This window comes from Eschrichtius robustus, chromosome 20, assembly GCF_028021215.1.
Source record: "Eschrichtius robustus isolate mEscRob2 chromosome 20, mEscRob2.pri, whole genome shotgun sequence".
Taxonomy (NCBI): Eukaryota; Metazoa; Chordata; class Mammalia; order Artiodactyla; family Eschrichtiidae; genus Eschrichtius; species Eschrichtius robustus.
The window spans coordinates 23,083,410-23,105,184 of NC_090843.1; the positions used below are offsets into that span (position 1 = coordinate 23,083,410).

A 21,775-nucleotide genomic window follows, 5' to 3' on the forward strand; every position below is an offset into this window, starting at 1 on the left:
TACGCTGGAGGTACCTCGGACTCAAGGCGGTGGCCCCTGGAGGACCAATCCTTTAGCTTCATTCTTGCCCTCCTTCAAGCCCTGGACACCACCCCTTTCCCATGCCAGGCCTTCCCCATGGAGAGAAGCAGGAAGAACTCCTTCCAGAAGACTTCTCACCTGCCCAGCCCCACCCCCAGCAGGCTCTTGCCTCAGGCGATCCCAACATGCCCCCTTTTACATCTAAGAAACAGAAGCCCCAGAAAGGGCACCACTGAGGCCTGCCCTAGTCATGAGTCTGCTGCTGGCTGGGAGGTCCGGCTAGGTGCAGGGGAAGTGGGACCAGCCATGGGGAGTGAGCAGGCACAAAACAGGGCTGGCAGAGCCCTCAGGGGGCAGGGGCTGCTGGGGTAGCTACAGTGGGGGTGGCATCCCTAAAAAAATCGAGACCAGGATGCCGCAGCCAGAGGAGTTCACTGGTCCAGGAGCATTTGCACAAAAAGTCTGAGCCGGGGGCCAGCAATGGAGGCTTTACTGGTGTTGTCTAGTCTTCTCTGGAGAAGTGGGGGACGACAGCTTAAAATGGATTTTCAGCAATAATGGACTCCCTCCCGAACTGCAATGCAAAAGAGAGAGTGTCACTTGGGCTTTGGTGGGAAGGTCAAAAGAGAGGGGTGAGCCCAGAGGCCTCTCCGAGGAAGGCCCTGGGGCTAAGAGGGCCTCTTCCTGCCATGCTGATGGGCAGCTGGTGTTCTGTTGTGTTCATTCAACACCAGGAAGCACGGGGTGCTGGGGAGCCCTGTTTCCTCATTCCTGGCTTGATGGAGGTGTCCTGGGCCCAGGGCTGGGGCCATCGGGTTCTCAGTAGGGAAGACACTAGCCTGAGCATTTCCAGTGAGGGTGAGGCTGTCTATACTCTGGGTGAGAAGCCTCCTGACGCTAGGACGACATTCTAGTTCCCTCTTTGAACCCAGGTCCTTGCCCCTGCCCTGGAGCGCTTACCCTCCATGGTTCCCAGGCCTCCAGCCCTGGCCTTGGCACTGCGCCTCAGCCCACCGTAACCTTGTTTCCAGCAGCCTTTATGAGGTCACTGAGGTTGAGACATCACAGCCCACCCATCCCCCAGCCAGTCCCTCATTCCACTGTCCCCACCCCCACCTGGCTGTGTGAGGAATGGGGCCACCTGCACATCATAACACAGCCCCCTCCTGGGGGAGCTTTGGGCCAGCCTCACTTACTCTTTGGGCCAGCCTCACTTACTCTTTCCCAGCTCCTTGCGGCTGAGGGGACATGTTTGGGGGCTGGAGAAACTTCACTTCCCCTTCAATGGTGGCCCTCTTGAACCCTGGCTTGCTGAAGTCAAGGTAAGGGTGAGGGAAGTGCTTGTCTTCCTGCTTTGAAGCATCCTGCGGCTCCCTGGCTTCTAGTGGTTCCTCTGGTGGCTTCTCTAGCACATCCTTAGTGAGGTTTTCCTGCTCTGGCTCTTTCACGGTGGGCTGGGCAGTGTGATCCACAGTGGGCTCTGTGGAAGGCTTCATGGCCATCTGGAGTGGGGCTTTGACCACATGCCCCAAATTGGGCAAGTCCATCCTGCTGGAGGAGGCCATGGCCAGGGAAGATGTGACGTTGATCAGCTCTGCCAGGCTGATGGTTTGTGGGGAGGGGGACGGCTGAGGGCTTGGAGGCTGCTGGGAGACTTTGTCTGAAAGAGCTGGCTGGGCACTGGGGGCCTGGCTCTGCTTCTTGGAGCACACAGTGTCCTTGGGGGCCGACGGCTGGTCTGGGTGGCAGGCGGTCTCTTTTGTGCTCTCCTTGATGGGCTGCATGCTGATAGCCTGTTGCAGGCTGTGTTCTGAGGCCTGGACGAACTTGTCTGCCCAGAAGAGGTGTTTGGAGGTCTGCACACAGAGGGAGCGGTGGTCGGTGGACACCGGGTCCTCCTCTGTGGTACTCAGGTAGCTGGAGTTTGACCTCATACTCCATCGGCTGATGTCCTGCTGCGTTAGCCCTTCCATGTAGGGGTGGAGTGACTCTGTCTTATGTCCCTGTGGCTCAGGGTCTTCACTGAAGGGTTTCAAGTTAACCACCTTCAGCTTGGGCTCTGTGTCCAGCTTGGCCTCGGGCTTGAGCATGAGAAGCGGGCGCATCTCTGGCTGCGGGAAAGGCTTGGGCTTCCGTTCCGGCTCCAGTTCTGGGTCTAGGCGCAGGACTTCTTTGTCTGGGGGCTCCAGCTCTAGCAGTTCTTTCTCCAGCTGAAAGGTTTCAACAGAAAGCTGAGGAGGCGCCTGCCCCCCAAAGTCCTCCCCGTCACCCATTCCCTGCCCTGCCCCCCTCGTGCTTCTTCTCACTTCCTTTCCCACACTTGCCTCTTCCAAGTGACCTGCCTAGGGCAGGGAGGCGGTGTGGGCAGCTGGTGAGGGCAGGTGTGCGCGCTCGTGCCGACACTGGCCTGGTGCTAGGGTCCCAGAATTGTCCAGGGTAGGGGCTGGTCGGGCTTTAGAGAAGACGGGCCCCAAAGAGCCCTGCCCCTGGACTCCCACCTCCCCATAAGATGTGATGCTGCCCATTATTACCTCCATGTCATCTTCCTCTTGTATTGGTTGGAACTGGTTTTGGTTTATGCCAGCCCTAAGACAGAAGGAGACAGAGTGTGTGACAGGGCTCCATGGGGTGGCTTCAGGGGACGGTGTCTGGAGTCCTTAAGGCCCCCTGCCTTGTACACGAGCTGGCAAGATGCCCTCAGCTCACTCCCCTGTCTGTGCCCACTCCCACCAAGAATTCCAGACTCATTCTCAAACTTCAGTGAGTTCAGGAAGCGCCTAGAGAGCTGGCCAAGTTGCCCCCCGCCACCCGCAAAGAGGGATACAGTTGGTTGGAGGTGAGGCCCAGGAATCTTCATTTTAATCCAGCATTCCAGTGAGCCAGCGCCCTTGAAAGCGGCTCCCCACAGAGGGGAAAGCCCAGAGCAACGCCCTCTCCAGGACCTGCCCGCTCTCAGCTTGGCAGATCTGACATGCAGGGGTGTATATGGAGGGTGCCCTTGGTTCTTGTTGGTATTTTGCTGTCATCTTGGCCGTTGCCCTCAGCGCTCAGCCACTGTGACCCCCCTCCGTCTTTAGGCAACTGCCCACCCTTCCCTTGGACAGCTCTGTCCTCAGAGAAATGCAGCTCTAAGGGGTCAGGTCCCATCCATGTCTTGGGTGTGCCCCACCACCCCTCAGTCCTCCTCAAACGTCAGGGGCTGGGGGCAGAAGCAGAGGAGAATATTACGCCCAGCCCCTGCTGCCTTTTGGCCTGGATACTGCCCTTGGGGAGATTTTGGAAACGGGCAAGATAGAGGGAGATCCTGGGTGGGTACACATGAAAACTTCACAGCCATGGCAGCCAGTGAGGGTTGGTGATCTTGGAGGGCTGGGGAGAGGTCCTACGATGATGGGGGGACTAGTTCTCACTGTGTATCGACAATGTCCACCGACTCCTTGTCACAGCAGGGAAATCCATTGGCACCTGGCAGGGAGAAGGAGGTGAGGGCGGGGACAGTCCCTGAGGGGTTCTGGAGCCCGGGCTGGTGGCTCTGCTCCAGCTACCCCTTCCCTCCCTGTCCCTCACCTAAGCCCATGTGCCATCCCCTCGCCCATCCTGCCCCTCGTCTCCTCGCCCTCCCTTGCCAGGGTCACCAGCCCTATCCTCCACGTCTGCTCCCTCCACCTTCCGTGATCCATCACTGTCCTCCATTAGGGCGAATACTAACAGTGGTCACTTCCGTTCTTTGAGGGCTTCTAGCCCAGGTATTGTGTGGCGCACTTTATATGCTTTAGCTCATTGATTCAACACAAAAAATGAGAAGAGGTTCATTTGCCCAAAGTCCCTCAGCTGATCATTCAGGAAGTCAGGACCTGAATGCAGATTTCACTCAAGGAACTCTTTACTCCCCTGTCCCACATGCCGTCCTACCCTGGAGCCTACAACTGTGTGGGGTTCCCCGTCACACCCCAGATGAACTTCACCTTTCTCCATTCCTGCCCCCTCTGCCCCCTTTCTCCACTCTCTCTGGCCAGGCTTCAGATTTGCCACTCACTCTAACCCTGGCCTCTCCTGCCCTGAAATCTGTCCTCTCTTCCCCTGGCTTCTCACACCATCACACCCTTGGGTCATCTATCTCCAGCTCTGGGCCAGAGTTCTCACCCCAGGTGCTTGGTTTGAGGTGATGCTGACACCCATCTGGTTACTTATGAGCTCCAATCATCCTCTGCAGGAGAGACTGACTCCCTGGGGGAGGTGCCCCCGCCCCAGTCCCCTTCCTGGAAGCTTGTATCTTTTATTGCAGAAGCTTCTTTTTCATCTTTTGGGGATAGGGGCCACCAGGCTGTCCCATTCTCTGCTCCCCAGCATACTGGATAGAAGTTGATGGTGGGGCCATCATGGCAATGGGCAAGCTGGGTCCCTACGAGCCTGGAGTGTGGCAGGAAGTGACAGCCTTGGCTCTGGCTGAGAAGAATTGCTCCCAGGATTAGACCAGAAGGATTAGAGTGTGCTGTGGCCTCTCCCTAGAGATGTAGAGGCTGGAGAGTGTCCTTGCAAGGCTGGTGCTGTTCCTGGGATTTGGCTTCCTCCATGTTCAGCCTGGGCCTGGGATCCAGAGTGCTGGGCTAAGAGTACACCAGGGACAGGCTCACAGTGGTGGGCTCAGTGGTCTCTTCAGAACCCATCACCTCCTTGACCACCGTGCTTCCTTCGACCATCCCTTGGCTTTCTCCCCACGTCTCTCTTCCTCTGCAATTCTACCTGCCCCAAGTGCTGCTATTCCTCAGGCTTCTGACCTCAGAGCCTTCTTTTGCTTGCTTTACAAAGTTTCCCTGGGAAATTTAGTCAACACCTGCAGCCTTAACCCTTCCATAAACAGCAACTGAATATGGATAGAAGGGGAGAAATTATTATGGTGTAAACCTCATTGCAGCACTGGGGGATGGAAGCAAAAGTCTGAGGTTGATTCAACTTGGGGCCTCTGTACCCAACTTGGGGATGTTCTATTAGGGATTCAAGTGACATTCTGTAGTGCATGAAATCATTTCAATTTCCAATTGTGGGCTGCTATTATATAGAAATGTATTGATCTTGTATCCTGTAACCATCCTAAAATCTTATTAGTTCTAGTAACTTTTTTTAGATTCCATAGGGTTTTCTTTTTTTTTTTTTTTAATTTTTATTTATTTTATTTATTTATTTTTGGCTGTGTTGTGTCCTCGTTGCTGCGCCTGGCATTTCTCTAGTTGTGGTGAGCGGGGGCTACTCTTCATTGCGGTGTGCGGGCTTCTCTTGTTGCTGAGCACGGGCTCTAGGCGTGGGGCTTCAGTAGTTGTGACATGCGGGCTTAGTAGCTGTGGTTCGCGGGCTCTAGAGCACAGGCTCAGTAGTTGTGGCGCACGGGCTTAGTTGCTCTGTGGCATGTGGGATCTTTCCGGACCAGGGCTCAAACCCATGTCCCCTGAATTGGCGGGCGGATTCTTAACCACTGTACCACCAGGGAAGCCCTCCATAGGGTTTTCTATGTGAACAATAATGTTCGTGACTCAACACAGTCTTACTTCTTCGTTCCCAACTTGGATGTCTCTAATTTTCTTTACTTGCCTTATTGCACTGAGAATAATCTCCAGTAAAATGTTGAAGAGAATTGAGAGTGGACATCCTTGCTTTGCTCCTGAGCTTAGGGGGAAAGCATTCAGTATTTCACCACGAGGTATAATGTTATAATTTTTCTCATAGATGCCCTTTGTCAGGTTGAGGAAGTTCCCTTCTATTCCTAGTTTACTTAATTTTTTTTTTTTTTTTTTTTTTGCAGAAAAAACTCCACACCACTTTATTTCAACCTTTATCCAAAAATGTAAAAAAATGTTAAAAATGTGTAGTCCTGAGCATCAGATGCTGACCTCCAACCTCATAAGCAAGTGGGGAGAGAGGGTCAGGATGGAAGTTCAGAGTTCCTCCCACTCCTGAAGAAAAGGGAAGCTCCGGGTGTGGTACAGGATTAGAACACCAGGGCACTATGGAGACTGGGACTCCCTCTCTCCTAGCACCAGACCAAACCCCATCCACCCCACCCCACCACTACCCATCCTCTTCAATGGAGAAGACACAAAATTCTTGAAACTTGTACAGGAACCTGGTGCATGTGCATGTGGCAGGCAGCTAGCTGACCAGGGAGGGTTAGAACCTGCCCCCCTGCTTCTTGGCAGGCAGGGTGGGGCACAACTCAGCTTCCTCCTCCTCACTGCCCTCTTCTTCGCTCTCTTCCTCAGAAACATCATTGCTTATAGTAACAATCTGGTGCCGCCCAGTGATCCGCACAGGGCCAGAACCTGACTTCAGGCGGAAGGTTACAGGTGGTTGGAGCTGGAAGTCATCCAAACTGAGCATGGGTTGGCAGGACAACTTGAGGTTGGCCACAGGGACTGCGATCTCCTGGTGGTCATGATTCCGGGCCACGACTTCTACCACATTACACTCATCTTTGGCCCCCTCGGTGAGGCAGAGCATGGTCAAAGCCAGCACGTGCTCCGCATCATCCTCTTCCTCTACCTTGAAGGTGAAAGAGCGGGTGTGGCCTGAGAGCTCACAGCCGAAGAAAAAACTGTCCATAGTGACCGGGGTAGGGACTCGCAGACCGCCGATCCCCCCCGGCCCGGACTCGGCTCTCCTGACTCAGAAAGGCCAAGGCGGCGGCAGCGCCGGCGGCCATGCTGCCTAATTTTTAAATAGGAAGGGATGTTGGATTTTATCTGATGCTTTTTCTGAATTTATTGAGATTATCACATGGTTTTTCTTTTATATTCTGTTAATATATTATGTAAGTTATATATAGCATATATTATGTTAACATATGTTACATATTATTCTGTTAATAATTCTTTTATAATTTTTTTATGGTGAAATAAATTGATTTTTTTAAAAAATTATTTTTTTATTTATTTATGGCTGCGTTGGGTCTTCATTGCCGCACGCGGGCTTTCTCTAGTTGTGGTGAGTGGGGGCTACTCTTTGTTGTGGTGCGTGGGCTTCTCATTGCGGTGGCTTCTCTTGTTGCAGAGCACAGGCTCTAGGCTTGTGGGCTTCAGTAGTTGTGGCACGTGGGCTCAGTAGTTGTGGCGCATGGGCTTAGTTGTTCCGTGGCATGTGGGGTCTTCCCGGACCAGGGCTTGAACCCATGTCCCCTGCATTGGCAGGTGGATTCTTAACCACTGCGCCACCAGGGAAGCCCTAAATTGATTTTTTTAGATGTTAACTCAATCTTGCATTCCTGGGATAAATCTCATTTGATCATGATGTACTATCTTTTTATACATCGTTGAATTTGATTTGCTAACTTTCAAAAAGGATTTTCACATACATGTTCACGAGGTATATTGGTGTGTAATTTTCTTTTCTTATTATGTCTTTGTTAGGTTTTGATATGCTGGCCTCATAGAATGAGTTGAGAAGTAACCCCTCTTCAATTTTCTGAAACAGTTTGTGTAAAATTGATATTATTTCTTCTTATGTTTGGTAGAAATCACAAATGAAGCTTGTGGACCTGGGCCTGGACTTTCCTTGTGTGAAGATTTTTAATTACAAATTCAACTTTCAAAAATAGATACAGGGCTATTTAGCCTATCTATTTCTTCTTTTTTATTGTGGTAAAATATATATAACATAAATTGCCCTTTTAAAACTATTTTTAAGTACACAGTTCAGTGGCATTAAGTACATTCACATTGTTGTGCAACCAACACTATCCATCCCCAGAATATCTATTTTTCTTGAGTCAGCTTTTGGAGTGTGTAATTTTTTTTAAAGGAATTTATCCATTTCACCTAAGTTGTCAAATTTATTGGCACAATTTGTTCCTAATATTCCCTTGTTATCTTTTTCATATCTACAGAATCTGTAGTGATGTCACCTCTTTCATTCCTCATGCTAGTAATTTTTGTCTTTCTTTTTTTCTTGTTCATTTTGGCTGGAGATTTATCAATTTTGTTGGTCTTCTTGAACCAGCCAGAGATATGTCTGATTCCTGTCTGGTCACCCTAAAGTGACATCTGCCAGGCAATATGCTCCTGAAGTCATAGGTTCCCAAATAGCTTTTTATGATTTCACTATTACACATGAACAACCAAGCATCACCAGGCATTTGAGAGAACTGCTAACATGGGAGTGACAGACCAAGAGAAAAAAGCACTCCAGAGTACCAGAGGTAATTTGAGAAACTTGAGGAAACTTAAAAACTCTAATCATCTTCAGAGATTCAGAAATGAAGATATTCAACAATATATTGCATCCAGAAAACAAGAACAGGATACTATTTTAAAAGAATTAAGAAAAGAAAGAGCTTTTTGGCAAATAGAATTGGAAAATAAAATACAGAGAATATTCCTAGAAAGTAGAACCAAAATATCAAGACAATGTGAGAGAAAAGGATCAAAAGGAAATCTAGGGCTTCCCTGGTGGCACAGTGGTTAGGAATCTGCCTGCCAACGCAGGGGACACGGGCTTGAGCCCTGGTCTGGGAAGATCCCACATGCCGCGGAGCAACTAAGCCTGTGCGCCACAACTACTGAGCCTGCGCTCTAGAGCCCGCGAGCCACAACTACTGAAGCCCACGTGCCTAGAGCCTGTTCTCCGCAACAAGAGAAGCCACTGCAATGAGAAGCCCGCACACCGCAACGAAGAGCAGCCCCCCACTCATCGCACCTAGAGAAAGCCCATGCGCAGCAATGAAGACCCAATGCAGCCAAAAATAAATAAATAAAATAAAGTTAAAAGGAAATCTAATTCTGGGTTATAGAAAGGGGATTCAGAAAGAATGGAGAACATGGAGAAGAAAAGAGAAATCAATATTTCCCTGAGCTGAAGGATGTCATTGGCTTAAAAGAGTTCACTGAATGCCCAGCACTACAGATGTCAAAAGATCTTTGCTGTAAAAGTTCATTGCACCAAGAACAAAGGATTCCTAATTGTTTCTAAGTGGAAAAACAAGTCACCTACAAGGGGAGGAGAATCATATTGGCAGCAGAGTTAGCAACAAAGGTTGTCTGTAAAATTTCTGAGGAAAATGGTTTTTAACCTAGAATTTTATATCCAGCCCAACTATCATTTGAGTCATGGAAAACTCGGAAAATTTACCCCCTCTTTTTTTTTTTTTTTTTTTGGGGGGGGGAGTTATTTGAGGCTGTGCTAAAGCAAAATAAAGGTGTAAAACAAGAGAGTCAGGAATGAAATAGTGTGTGAACCCTCGGAAAGAAGCTAAGTCCCAGATGTTAACTGTATAGAGGCCTACAACCAGTACACATTGGTGCAGGAGAATAGAGGATCCTGGGCAGTAGGTCTCTGAAATAAAGAAGACCTGACAAGGTAGTTGGCTAGATGTAGAGGTTGAAGAAAACAAAGACTATAATAAAAGCAAAGAGTACAAGGAAAAGGCCACTAAAAACTCCAGGAAAAACAAAAAGCTGCATGAGAAAGAAAAGGTAGTTGTGTTACCTTTTCTGGTCCTGCAGTGAACAGTTGTTATGTAGTCACAATAAGGTAAATCCTGTTTATTAACTTTCAACTTTTAGAATCAATATATAAACAAAATCTGGAAAACATAATTATGGTTATGGGACAATATGAATGTTACCAACCTTGACATTAAAAAAAAAAATACAGGTTAGAGGCTTTAGGAGGTGTAAGGCAGGGAGGAAAGCTGAAGGGAAAGGTAGGGTCACTAAAAACTTCATCTTACTATGTGTGGTGTCAAAAGATATTCTCTAAAGTTGATAAAAAAATAAAGATATAAGTATATTAAATTTACAAAGGTTATCAGCATATCTAAAAACAATTGAAGTTGGGAGGATGGGGGAGGGTGGTGCCATTAGAGAGAAAGTGGTAATGTCTAGAGCTGATAAACCAAGAAAAAGCCTGTGAGCTTGTAGAGAGATAAGAAGGGAACTAGGCAGAAAAACTGTTCACATGAAACAAGAGTGGTTGCTCTGAGAAGTGAGGCTGGGGGTGTGTGGTATAGGGGATTCTTGTTTCTCATCACTGAATAAGCTCTTCAGTACTATTTAACCACATGCATATATTTCTCTGATAAAGTTAAAAGAAAATGTTGAGCCCCAGCTACTGGCCAGGCACTGTGCTAGGGGAGGAGGAGATAGTGATGAACATACACAGTCTCTGCCCCCTTGGAGCTTTCAAGCCTGTGGCTGTGACCGCAGGAGACCCTCCAATCTCTATTTCTTACTCTCACTTCTCCTGAGTTCTAGACTCAAACTGCAATCACTGATTACACATTTCTCCCTCAGGGGGCCTCAACTTCACCTTGTACAAAACAGTACGGATTCCTTGTCAAAGCCTGGAATTCCCCTGTTTCTTATTGTGACGTTGCTCAGGATTCACCTCTTCCTGAAGACCTTCCAGACTCTACCTCGAGGTGCTGAGCTAGGGACTCCTCGTCCAATTGCCCCCACCCCACCCCTGTGGACTTCTATCTAAGCACACAGCTTCTTGCTGACCCCAAATTAGAGGTGGGTCGGGTGCGTGGGTTGCTCACTTTGAATCTCTGATCCTCCACACAGAGAGTCAGACATAACGTGGATGCTCAACAAAAGTCTGTGCAAAAAAATGGTTTCCTTATCCCTCTCACCCTGCCAAACCCTGCGGTTTATCCCCCATTTCTGACCTCAACCTCACACCCTGGTGTCCAGACTCTAGCCTGGCCAACACGGTTCTGCATGTCTGACCTGTCTTCCTTTCCAATCTCTCATCTCTCGATAACCTTCTCTGCCTGATTCATCCTTCATCCTATCACCCCAATTAGAGACCTGGGTCATTTGTGACCTTCTCACTTCCCCAGCTTCTGACCTTCCCACCACCGCTGTTGCTGACCTTCTCTTCCGACACCAAAGTCAACACAAACCCAGGACTCACTACCCCTCAAAACTCAGTTCTGAGTGCTTTGCACACATTCAATCCTCAGAGCCACTCTATGCACAGGTGGCCACGACTCTCCTCTTACAGATGAGGAAGCTTGCACAAGTCACACAGCTCTTAAGAGCAGTACCATGACCTGAACACAAATCGGACTGGCTCCAAACCCTGTGGTGCTAACCACTGTGCTGTCTGAAATTTCTTTAGGCCTCTAGATGGACCACTGAACCATGTCCCCCCACCCCCTTCCCCACTCCAACCTGGGCATCTCAATGACTGCAGAGTGAGCCTGCTGCATCACCCCTGCCTCTGCTCACGTCCAGACTCTAGGGTGGCCTCAAAGATCCTGCATGGTCTGACCTCTGCCTTCTTTTCTCATCTCCTGGTATCCAGTTCCTTGCCTTGCCCCAAGCCCAAGACACCCTGGAGCATGGCAGGGTCTTTTGTGCCCCAGTGCCTTTGCACATGCTATTTCTGATATGCAGAAAGTCTCTCTCCTGACAAAATCCTACTCATGCCTGACAGCTCAAATCTCCATTGTCGTCATCTCAGTGATAAACCTAGCTGTCCAACCTACATTTTAATTTTTAGTTAACTCATCAGACTTGGCCTAGCACAAGACTAAGTCCTTACAAATAATAAATGCTAGCGAGGGTGTGGAGAAAAAGAAACCCTCCTATACTGTTGGTGGGAATGTAAATTGGTACAACCACTATGGAGAACAGTATGGAGGTTCCTTAAAAAACTAAAAATAGAGTTACCATATGATCCTGCAATCCCACTCCTGGGCATATATCTGGAGAAAACTCTAATTCAAAAAGATACATACACCCCAATGTTCATTGCAGCACTATTTACAATAGCCAAGGCATGGAAGCAACCTAAATATCCATGGACAGATGAATGGATAAAGAAGATGTGGTATATATATACATAATGGAATATTACTCAGCCATTAAAAAGGCTGAAATAATGCCATTTGCAGCAACATGGATGGACCTAGAGATTATCATACCAAGTGAAGTGAGAGAGACAAAGAAAGACAAATATCATATGATATCACTTATATGTAGAATCTAAAAAAAATAAAAGATACAAACGAACTTATTTACAAAATAGAAAGAGACTCACAGGCACGGAAAACAAACTTATGGTTACCAAAGGGAAAGCGGGGGCAGGGGGGTAGGGATAACATATACACACTACTATATATTAAAATAGATAACCAACAAGGACTCACTGTATAGCACAGGGAAGTATACTCAACATTTTGTAATAGCCTATAAGGGAAAAGGATCTGAAAAAAATATATATATAACAATTACTGTGCTGTACACCTGAAACTAATATGACATTGTAAATCAACTATACAATTAAAAAATAAAATAGGACTTCCCTGGTGGTGCAGTGGTTGAGAATCTGCCTGCCAGTGCAGGGGACACGGGTTTGAGCCCTGGTCTGGGAAGATACCACATGCCGCGGAGCAACTGAGCCCGGGAGCCACAACTACTGAGCCTGCGTGTCACAACTACTGAAGCCCATGCATCTAGAGCCCACGCTCCACAACAAAGAGAAGCCACTGCAATGAGAAGCCCGCACGCCCCAAAGAAGAGTAGCTCCTGCTCACTGAAAGCCCGCGCACAGCAATGAAGATCCAACGTAGCCATAAATAAATAAATAAATGTATAAGTAAATTTATAAAATAAAATACTGTTCTCTGCTGAGAAAAAAAAAGAAAAGAAAAAAGAAAAAGAAAAAAAAAGAGTAAGTCCTGAAGGGGGTGCAATAAATGTTGCAGGAGTGATTTAAGTTGTCTGCATCAATTTGTTTGCCTTAGGCATTTGGGACGGGGGTCGGGGGGGGGGGGGGAAGCTGCTCTCTGATAGTTGGTTCTTGGCACGTTTTGAAGGCTGGCCCATGTCCTCCTGGGAGAGAAGGTCCTGAGAAGAAAGCCTCCATTTCGGGGGTGGGGGGGATCTGAGCCCTCATTATTAGAAACCTGGGAGATCCAGGGCCCTGAGGGGCAAACATCTTTGCTCGTTGGTACACAGAAGAGTGCAAAGCACAACGGATGCGCTCAGTAAACATCTGTTGAAGCAGATTGCTTTTCCCTGCAAAAGCTCCAAGCATCAACCAGGAACAACTTGATTTGATTTGGGGGTGGTTCTCGGCAGTTTGGGATAATTCATGTGTCGTTTCTGGGCACAGGGCCACTGCTCTTTCTGGGTACCCTGAAGCCCTCCAAGAACCCGCCGGGTCTGCGGCCTCCACCCCTCGGTGTGCACGTGTGTACACACACGCTTGTGCACCGCGCAGGGCCAACGCTGGGTGGCTGTGGTGGTCAGGGTAGCACCTCCCCTCATCCTCGCGGGGATCGCGAGGGTTTTGGCTGGGGTCGACCTTCCTTTCAGGAGCCGGCAGGGGCCATGGCCGATCCCCGCCCCCGGCGCCCCGCCCCTCACTTTCACTTTTCCTGCCCCGGCCCTCCCTCCACGCCTGGCCCCGCCTCGCCGCGCGCCCGCCCGCTCCCACCTGTCACCCCCATGCTGACCGAGGCTCCGTCGGGAAGGCGGGGAGCGGGCTGGTGGCTGCTGCCCCTCCGCCTCCAGTGCGCTCTTTGGTGGCGGGCTGTGGAGATGCCGGGGCGCCGGCGTCTGTGATGTCGCCGCCTCTGTGACATCCCTGCCACGAACCCCGCGGGCAGGGAACAGCGCTCACGATCCCGGCGCGTGGGTGGGCTTGGCGGTTGGGGGGCATCTTCTGGATTGGGCTGCCCCACCTCGCCCCGCAGCCGGAGCCCCTCTCCCGGAGACACGGGGCGGCTCTGCTCTCTGCAGCAGGCCCAGAGCAGTGGAGGGCAGCGACCTGTAAGCCTGGGGTCTGCTAGGCTGAACTTCGCACCTGCCCTGGGCACACTGGCACAAGGCCACTGCCCCTTCCGTGCGCCCAGGACCCTCCAAGAACCTGCTGAACCTGCCACCTTTACCCCAAGTTGTGCACGTGTGTCCAGTGCACACACACTGGGGCACAGCTTTGGGGTGTAGAGCCAGATTAGATAAGGCACCCTGTGTGCTGGTGGCACCCATCCTCAGACAGGTCCTCTCCCACCACCAGGGAACCGACTTTGGGAAAGTCATCTCTGATCACCTGCAGACACTTGGGTGGCTGGAAGGGCTGGGAGCGCAGGCTCACTCCCAGTTCAGTTCCTGGGAAGCCAGACCTCAGGGACAGAGGAGTGGGGGGGAGGGGGGGCATGTCTTTGTTCTGGGCATGTGGTCTGCCCCCACCTATCCCTGCTGGGTCAGTGCCCAGGCCTCGACATCCTCCTCCTCCTCCCCTCAGCCTGGCAGCGTTCTGCCAGGGACTTCCCTGCTGTCACCGGGTGGGGGATCTTGCCTAACTGGTCTGAATGGATAGCTCAGAGGCGGAACTGGAAGCACCAACTGGGAGGAGTGGTGCGAAAAGCAGCCCCATTCAAGGGCTGAAAACAGTCCTTGCCTACGGGGCAAGACTTGACAAGATCCCACCAAGAAGGCACAAGGAGGCTGCTGTTAGGATGTGAGGTTCAGCACACAGGCAGGCGTGAGTGGAGACAACCGTGGCCTAAACACACTTATCATTACTGCAAACTTTATTGCTCAGGAGGAGTTCTCTAACGTCTCAACTCTGCAGGACCAAGGCTGCAGTTCTTCACGTACGGGGGGCCGGGGGTCTCTCCCTGGGGAGCAGCATGGCTCAATGTGGAGAGCTGGGCAGAGGCCACCATGGCAAAATGTGGGGATGAGCTTCTCCCCAGATGGAATCTCAGGGGACATCCCCTCACCCCGCAACAATTCACAGTTGATTAATGCTACATGAGTGCTGATCAGCTCCCCTGGAAAGAAGAGGCTGGACTGGGGTGATGGTAGGGGGTGCTCACCTTAAAGAAACCTGAAGGAGGTTTGAGGAGTCACATGCATGGAGAAGGGTCAAGAGCTGAGTCCCTTCACCCCATCTCCTGGCCTGCTTGTGCTCATGCAGAACCGCTGGCCTGCCCTCCTGGAGGGCAGCCATGAAAGTGCTTGAGGTCATCAGAGTGCAAAGTGCAGCTGGCAGTGCCCCCGAGACCAGGGGCAGCAGGATCAGTGAGTGTCTCGGGAAGCTCATGTGAGGATGTTGAGAGCCGTGGCCTGGGTAACAGTAGCGCCTGCATCTGCTGCCTTCTCTCGAGTCTATCGTGCTCTGTCCTCAGACCGTTCCCGTCAGGTAGGTCTCATGTCACCCTTCACTACTACAGATGAGGAAGCCGAGTGCCAGCTGGGCAGGGGCGGTGCTGGGCCTGCGGTTGGGGCTCAGGGCCTGCTGCTCTGGGGAAGACTGGTGGCCAGCAGCAAAGGGGCATGTGCTTAGGGACTGAGAACCATGTCACTTGAATGCCTTCTGTGGTCCTTGGCTGAAGCTGAGCTCAGCTCAGGGCCTGGGTTGCGGCTCCCTGAGAAGTGTGGTGTTTTCTCCCAGGGAGACCCCCAGTGTCAGGCATTCCTCCCTCCCTGACCTGGTCTGAAAAGCACCTAGAGATAGAAGGGGGGCTGATGGCCAGGCAAGGCCGGCCAAGGGGGGCCAGAGGGCCCCCTCCATTAACCCAAGGGTAGGCACACCTGCTGCCCCCGTCCTGTACTGGGCCTGGGGGTAGGTCATTAGATGCTCATACCCGCCTGGAAGCCGAGGGAGGGGCTCGCCCACCTCTCTGGGACCTGGGCCGGAAGCCACTCTCCCCTGACTGCCAGCAAGTGGTCACTGATCCGAATGGGTCAGGCCAGCTTGTCAGGACCAAGGCAGAGAAGACCCTCTTTGTTCCCCATGGGAAGAGGCCTCCTGCCTTCCTCCTCCTCCTCCTCATGTGGGCTCAGGCAGGACACAGGTGGGAGATCCTGGGAGGTGTTCTGCTAGCCCCACCTTACTGCTGCCAGCCCCTGGTCCCACCGCTGAGCCACGGGCTGGCAGACCCCTGGGAGCAGGCAGGCTGAGCCTGTGTCTCAGGGGCAGCGTTGAGCACCGAGAAGGAAGGTCGCTTCTGGCCGAGTGGAGCCAGTGGTGGAAGGCTGGTTAGGGCCTGTTCTCCAGCTGGCCGTGCTTGACCCTCCAGCTCCAGGCGAAGCTGCCATCAGGGGCCAGGGTGCACTGCAGGTCGATGCCCGAGTCTGGCACCTCCATGTCGTAGCGCACGGGCTGCCCGTCCTTGGTCACCAAGCTGAAGGCTGAGGCTGGGATCTAGGGGCAGAGCAAACCAATGGGCCTGAGAGTGGCAAGGGGCACCGAAGGTTCCTAGAAGTGCGGTACTGATGGTCTCCTGCCGTGCTGGCAGACACCTCCCTCCAGCCGAGTAGGCAGCCCTGAGGTATCATCTGCCTTTCATTCTGGAACACTTGGAGAATCTCACCTGGCCCAAGTGTGGATCCTGAGGACCCTTCAGTCACCACGGCCAGTCTTGCCCTGGGACCCCGGGGGACTTCTGGGGCCAACTATTCCCTCTGGGGCCATTTCTACTTATTCAAAAGCCTCCTTCCTGGATGACTGGGCTAGGTGCACTGGGTTGTGGGGCTCTGCCCCTAAGCGTGTACCTGCCCCCTTACCTGGCTGCTGATGCCGGTTGCGATGTCTCCCACCTTGACCCGGTGGAATTCCCGGATGTGCAGGTGTTCGCCATTGAGAGACTGTATTTGGACTTTCACACCTAGAAGGCAGGTAAGGTGACCATCAGGAGAGCGGCTGCTAGCTCCCTAAGGCGCCCTATGTAGGGGGAAGCAAGGTGGCTGTGGGGAAGCTGCAGAGATGACATTGAGGATGGAGTGGCTGTAATGTTATACCCCTGCTAGCTCTTACTGCCCATTTCCTGTCAACACCAGGAATTTGGCCTGCACAGTGCAAAGATCTAAGGTTGGCTCCTGTGGGAAAGTAGTATTTCAACTTACAAAGCAGAAAGGAACTGGACACAAAGATTCTTAAATTAGATTGTGGGCAACTTAGATTGTAAGTCCCTGAGGTGGAGCGGCCTCTGCCCAGGCATGGGGGCTTGATGACATGAGTCTCACTGTCCCCAGGGAACCGTGAGCTGATGAAACCCTCATTCTATCAAAATCACAACATGACCTCTGCAACCACGCTTGAAAACAGAGTTCTACATATGTTGTCCTTCTCATCTTCTGACTTCAAATGTCAGAGGAGGATCTCAGCAAACCTACTGCTGAGTTTGTTTGTTTTTTTTTTAATATTTATTTATTTTTGGCTGCGTTGGGTCTTTGTAGCTGTGCGCGGGCTTTCTCTAGTTGTGGAGAGCAGAGGCTACTCTTTGTTGCGGTGCACAGGCTTCTCATTGCGGTGGCTTCTCTTGTTGCGGAGCACGGGCTCTAGGCGCACGGGCTTCAGTAGTTGTGGCTCACGGGCTCTAGAGCTCAGGCTCAGTAGTTGTGGCGCATGGGCTTTGTTGCTCTGTGGCATGGGGGATCTTCCCGGACCAGGGCTCAAACCTGCGTCCCCTGCACTGGCAGGTGGATTCTTAACCACTGCGCCACGAGGGAAGCCCCTATTGCTGAGTTCTTGATTAAAACTCATGGGGTCCTGTTCTTCCTTTTCTCTTTAGAAGACATTAATTGCTCAGTTTTTGGACTCCAGGCCAGGAAAGACTGCTCTCTGCCCCAAGCTAGAGGCCTTCTGGGACTCTATCAGCTGCTCACAAGGGGCAATGGTCCTCGACTGCCCCATGAGGAAAGGCTCTGGGTGATCAGGGCCTTTACTCTAAACCAACTTAATGGCCAGGTACCTCAAATTCTGGGTGCCAGGTGCCTTCCTCTCCCTTCCCCACTGTGCCCCACTCTCAGACTCCCCAGTCCCAGGCGGGTCAGGTGACTGTACCGTTGAAATAGCTCGGCATGTCGGTGGGCCGCCCCCGGGCCAGCACCATGTTCCAGCTGGAGCTGCGGGCCTCCGCCTGGCTGCCCCACGAGTGCACGCCGGAACTCAGGGTGTCCCGCGAGCTCTGAGAGGCTCTGGACGGGTTCTGAAACAAGAGTGGGCACAGACTGAGGCTCCTGGGCTTAGGGAACCATCTCTGGCCTTGGTCTGATTTGGCGAGGAAGTGCCCATGTCCTAGGCTGGAGCGTGGCTCTCCTGAGCACTGGGGCTCAGCACAGGACTGAGTTCCTGAGGGGCCCTTGGGCTGGAGGAGGGTGAACAGTAATTCTATGGGGACCAAAGCCAAGCCTTTCCCCTCACTATCCTAGTAGCCAAACCAGTCCCTAATTCCCAGGTGTGTTGGAGATGGACTGTCTCATTCTGAGAAACCAGGACCCCTGCCCCAGTGAGGACCCCTCCCAGAAGGAATGGGCAATCCTGTCACCTGCCCTTTACCCGCTACTTGCACGCGGCCCCTTCACTGGCCGGACACAAAGCCACCTGCCCTGTGCCCCGGCTCCTGGTCCACGGCCGACTCACCTTCTCACTGTCATCTGACAGGGAGAGGCTGTCGACGCTGAGGCATGAGAGGATTTGCTCCTGTTCCTCCAGAGAAAATGGCTGCGACAGGCTGTTCAGAAATAATTCTGCAGAGAAAGGCAGAAGACGGCTGTGAAAGACTGGGAGGGTCTGGCTGTGCCGTCAGCCTTCTTCTGCACAGACTGCTGACCCTGGGGAAGAGGACGAAGCCCAGGCCTTGCTGCAGGGCCCAGGCCCGTGCTCAGGGGCCCGGAGGCCGTGGCTGCCCGTACCTATTTCCAGCTGTTGCAGCTCTTGCTCGGGGAAGGTTGCCTTCCGCTCTGGTGAGCTGGAGTTCTTGGCTGGGGCCGTATCTAGGGAGGACAGAGCCAGTGGTTCCCATGTCCCGGACTCTTCTTTGCCCCATTGCAGGCTGGGAGACTTGTTCTGCTCTGGGGGCTCCGGGGGTGGAGGAGGCTGGAGCTTAGGGGCCCCGCCTGCTGCGTCCTCAGCTGGCTGGGGCCCTGGGGCCTCTGGAGAGAGCTCCCCTGGCGAGAGCTCCACTGGTGGGGCACATAGGGTCTGGTGAGGGTGCCCTTGGCCTGGCGGTGGGTAAGCTTGGAGTGGCGGCGGATGTCTTGGTTCTTTGTACTCTCCCCTCCAAGGGCTCCTCAGACCTCCCACTACAAAACAGAGAGCACATGTGGTGAGGTGGAAATGGGCCAGGCCAGGTGGCCTTTCCTGAGCAGAAGAGGGCCAGAAGCGGGTGGGTGAGGTGACCTTTTGCCCGGCCAGGACATGGCTTTGGAGGGCAGTGCGTGGTCTCCAGAGGAGGCCTCTTCCATAAGATGGCCCCGATGACGGGACTAGGACAGTATTTCTTTTATTCCATTTTCCTCCTAGGTAACAACTGCAAATTTAAAAATTACAGAATGGCTCCAGAGAAGGACTTTGTTAATATTAATAGTAAAGAGAAGATTTAAAAATAGCTCTGGGGTAATGCCAACACAGAGTTCCCAGGCGAATGGGCCTCGCTGACCCTCCGTCTCTCTTACCCCTCCCTTCCCGATAGTCAGTGCTTCCTGAAGACACCATACCTCTGGAGTGGGGGGCAATTCAGCCCCGGGGCCATTACAACTACCATCTATGTTTGGCGTCGGGGGGCTATGCAGTCTCTCTTCTGTTTTACTTATTCCCTTTCATTCCCATAACCACTGTCTCTCCCTTGCCACCCCCTACTCCGCCCCCGGCTGATGTTCTCTTATGTTCAACATGTCATTTTGGGTTTGATCGAATTCTTGCAAAGCATGTGTTGTTTTTATTTATCAATTTTTTAAAATACATTTATTTTATTTTTGGCTGCGTTGGGTCTTTGTTGCTGTGCGTGGACTTTCTGTAGTTGTGGCGAGCGGGGGCTACGCTCTGTCGTGGTGCGCAGGCTTCTCATTGCAGTGGCTTCTCTTGTTGCGGAACACAGGCTCTAGGCGCGCGGGCTTCAGTAGTTGTGGCACGCGGGCTCAGCCGTTGTGGCTCGCGGGCTCTAGAGCGCAGGCTCAGTAGTTGTGGTGCATGGGTCTAGCTGCTCCACGGCATGTGGGATCTTCCCGGCCCAGGGCTCGAACCTGCATCCCCCGCATTGGCAGGCGGATTCTTAACCACTGCGCCACCAGGGAAGCCCTATTTATCAATTTTTAATTTACAGAAAAGGCACTGTGTTCTAGGCCTCGCTCTGTTGGTCCTCTTTGCAGCCAGCACTGTGGCCTGAAGATCCAGCCAGGTTGCCCCATGAGCACTGAGTTGCTTTAACTGCTGTGAGTGCTGCGTGGAGTGTCCCCCACCCTCCACCCCCACCTTTGGCCTCTCCAAGCTCCCAGGGAGGGACACCTGACTGCACCCGACTCCCCTCCCACGAACGACACTGCAGCGTGCATCCGCAGGCGTGTCCCCTCATGTACCTGGGCAGAGTTTCTTTGGCGGTGTGCCCTGGAGCGGGGTGCTGGGTCCCGGGTCCCGGGTCTACAGACGTCTGCCAGAGTGCTGCCAGGTGCTCTCCAGCAGAGCCTAAAGGCCACTGTCCCTCATCCCCACCAACACTTGGTGTGACACCAACTTCCTGATTTTCCCCACACAAATGGCTAGAAAGTGATACCTGGCTTTATTTCACATTCTCTGATACTAATGAGTTCAAGCCTCCCTTTATATGTTGTAACCCCTTGCCCCATCTCTGAGCACAGCCTCTGCATCAAGACACAGTACTAAGCACAATACAAGGCACAGTACTAAGCACTTTGACTCACGTGACCTCAGTCTTCCTAACAAGCCCGAGGTTGGTGTCATGCCCATGCTCTAGACGGGGAAACCAGGGCTCTGAGAGGCTGAGTACCTTGCTCTTAGCCACTACACGACCCCGCCGCCTCTCTCGCCCCCTGCAGCCAGCATGGGGCTCTTACCATGCTGCAGTGCCAGGCTGACCTTCCCCCCCAGCTCCGCTGCAGACGCTCGGTGGACAGGCTCTTTCCTGAGCCCCTCCTGGATGGCCTGGGCTGTGAGGGGGGCACAGGAGGGCGGGATCTCCCTCACAGGTGGAGGCTCGCTGGCAATCTGGGGGTCAAAAGGCAACATATGAGGCCTGCCTCCCCATCACTTCCTGGCCCCCAGCTTTCTGTTCTTCCTCCTCTCCACTCTCCCCTGCCCTGCTGTGCTGGGGTCGGTCGCAAGGACTAGAGTGGCCTGGGCTACAGTGAGGGCTGGGACTTTTCCAAGAAAAGGTAGGACAGCACAGAGCCAGGGGGTGAGGCACCCATGACCCCCAGGCCCAGCCTGTCAGGAGGCAGGCAGAGGTGGCCCGGGGTGTGGATGCAAGAGAGCCCTGAACCATGAACCCAAGAAGACCCCTCACCTAGGATCTGCCCTTGGACCCTCAGATTCGAGTAGCCAAGTATTTTAGTCAGGATCCCACATTTAGGATGAGGCCTCTGCTTGCTCCCATCTGCCACTGAAGAGCGGCCAAAATGGGAGGCCACATCAAGCCTGCGGCCTGGGCCCCGTGGCCCTGCTGGCTGTCCCAGGTGCTGTCACGGACCTTGAGGCACAGCGGCCCTCGGAAGTACTGGGTCCAAGGGTGACAGCCATTGAGCATGTGCAGCATCATGCAACAGCTGCTCCAGATGTCCACCTTGGCATCACAGGGCTTGCCCATCACCACCTCTGGCGCCATGTGGGTCTCTGTACCGGGGATGTAGTCCCCTGAGAAGGTGAGGAGAGACAGAAAAGGCAACTGTGAACTCTGATGGGCAGAAGCCTCGGCAATGACCACCCGAGTCAATTCCTGAAACACCCTGACTGTCTCAAAGTACTTTAAATAGAGATAAAGCCTCCAAATCAAACTTGCTGGGGCTGAGCC

General features: G+C 52.5%; 2 protein-coding genes and 1 pseudogene across 3 annotated transcripts in view; all 3 read right to left on the reverse strand.

The window, feature by feature from the left end:
* Positions 1-510: 510 nt before the first annotated feature.
* Positions 511-14,655, reverse strand: SPATA32 (spermatogenesis associated 32). Its single transcript, XM_068531753.1, is given in 9 exon segments — positions 511-595; positions 1,240-2,231; positions 2,553-2,607; positions 3,432-3,486; positions 13,456-13,479; positions 13,482-13,538; positions 13,642-13,754; positions 14,006-14,129; positions 14,622-14,655. Coding segments are annotated over 9 exon segments (1,539 nt in total).
* Positions 5,821-6,715, reverse strand: LOC137754636 (nucleoplasmin-3 pseudogene; annotated as a pseudogene).
* MAP3K14 (mitogen-activated protein kinase kinase kinase 14) overlaps positions 14,537-21,775 on the reverse strand; it is a 41,900-nt gene continuing 34,661 nt past the window's right edge. Inside the window, exons 10-16 of one of the 2 annotated variants that reach the window (XM_068531140.1) lie at positions 21,455-21,618; positions 20,823-20,973; positions 18,666-18,746; positions 18,394-18,500; positions 17,815-17,959; positions 16,536-16,636; positions 14,537-16,173 (exon numbers count right to left, since the gene is read on the reverse strand). In XM_068531140.1, coding sequence (XP_068387241.1) covers positions 16,009-16,173; positions 16,536-16,636; positions 17,815-17,959; positions 18,394-18,500; positions 18,666-18,746; positions 20,823-20,973; positions 21,455-21,618 — 914 coding nt within the window. In that variant the 3' untranslated portion in view covers positions 14,537-16,008. Of the gene's footprint in view, positions 16,174-16,535; positions 16,637-17,814; positions 17,960-18,393; positions 18,501-18,665; positions 19,056-20,822; positions 20,974-21,454; positions 21,619-21,775 lie in introns of both variants that reach the window. The other variant, XM_068531139.1, reaches the window with a different exon arrangement.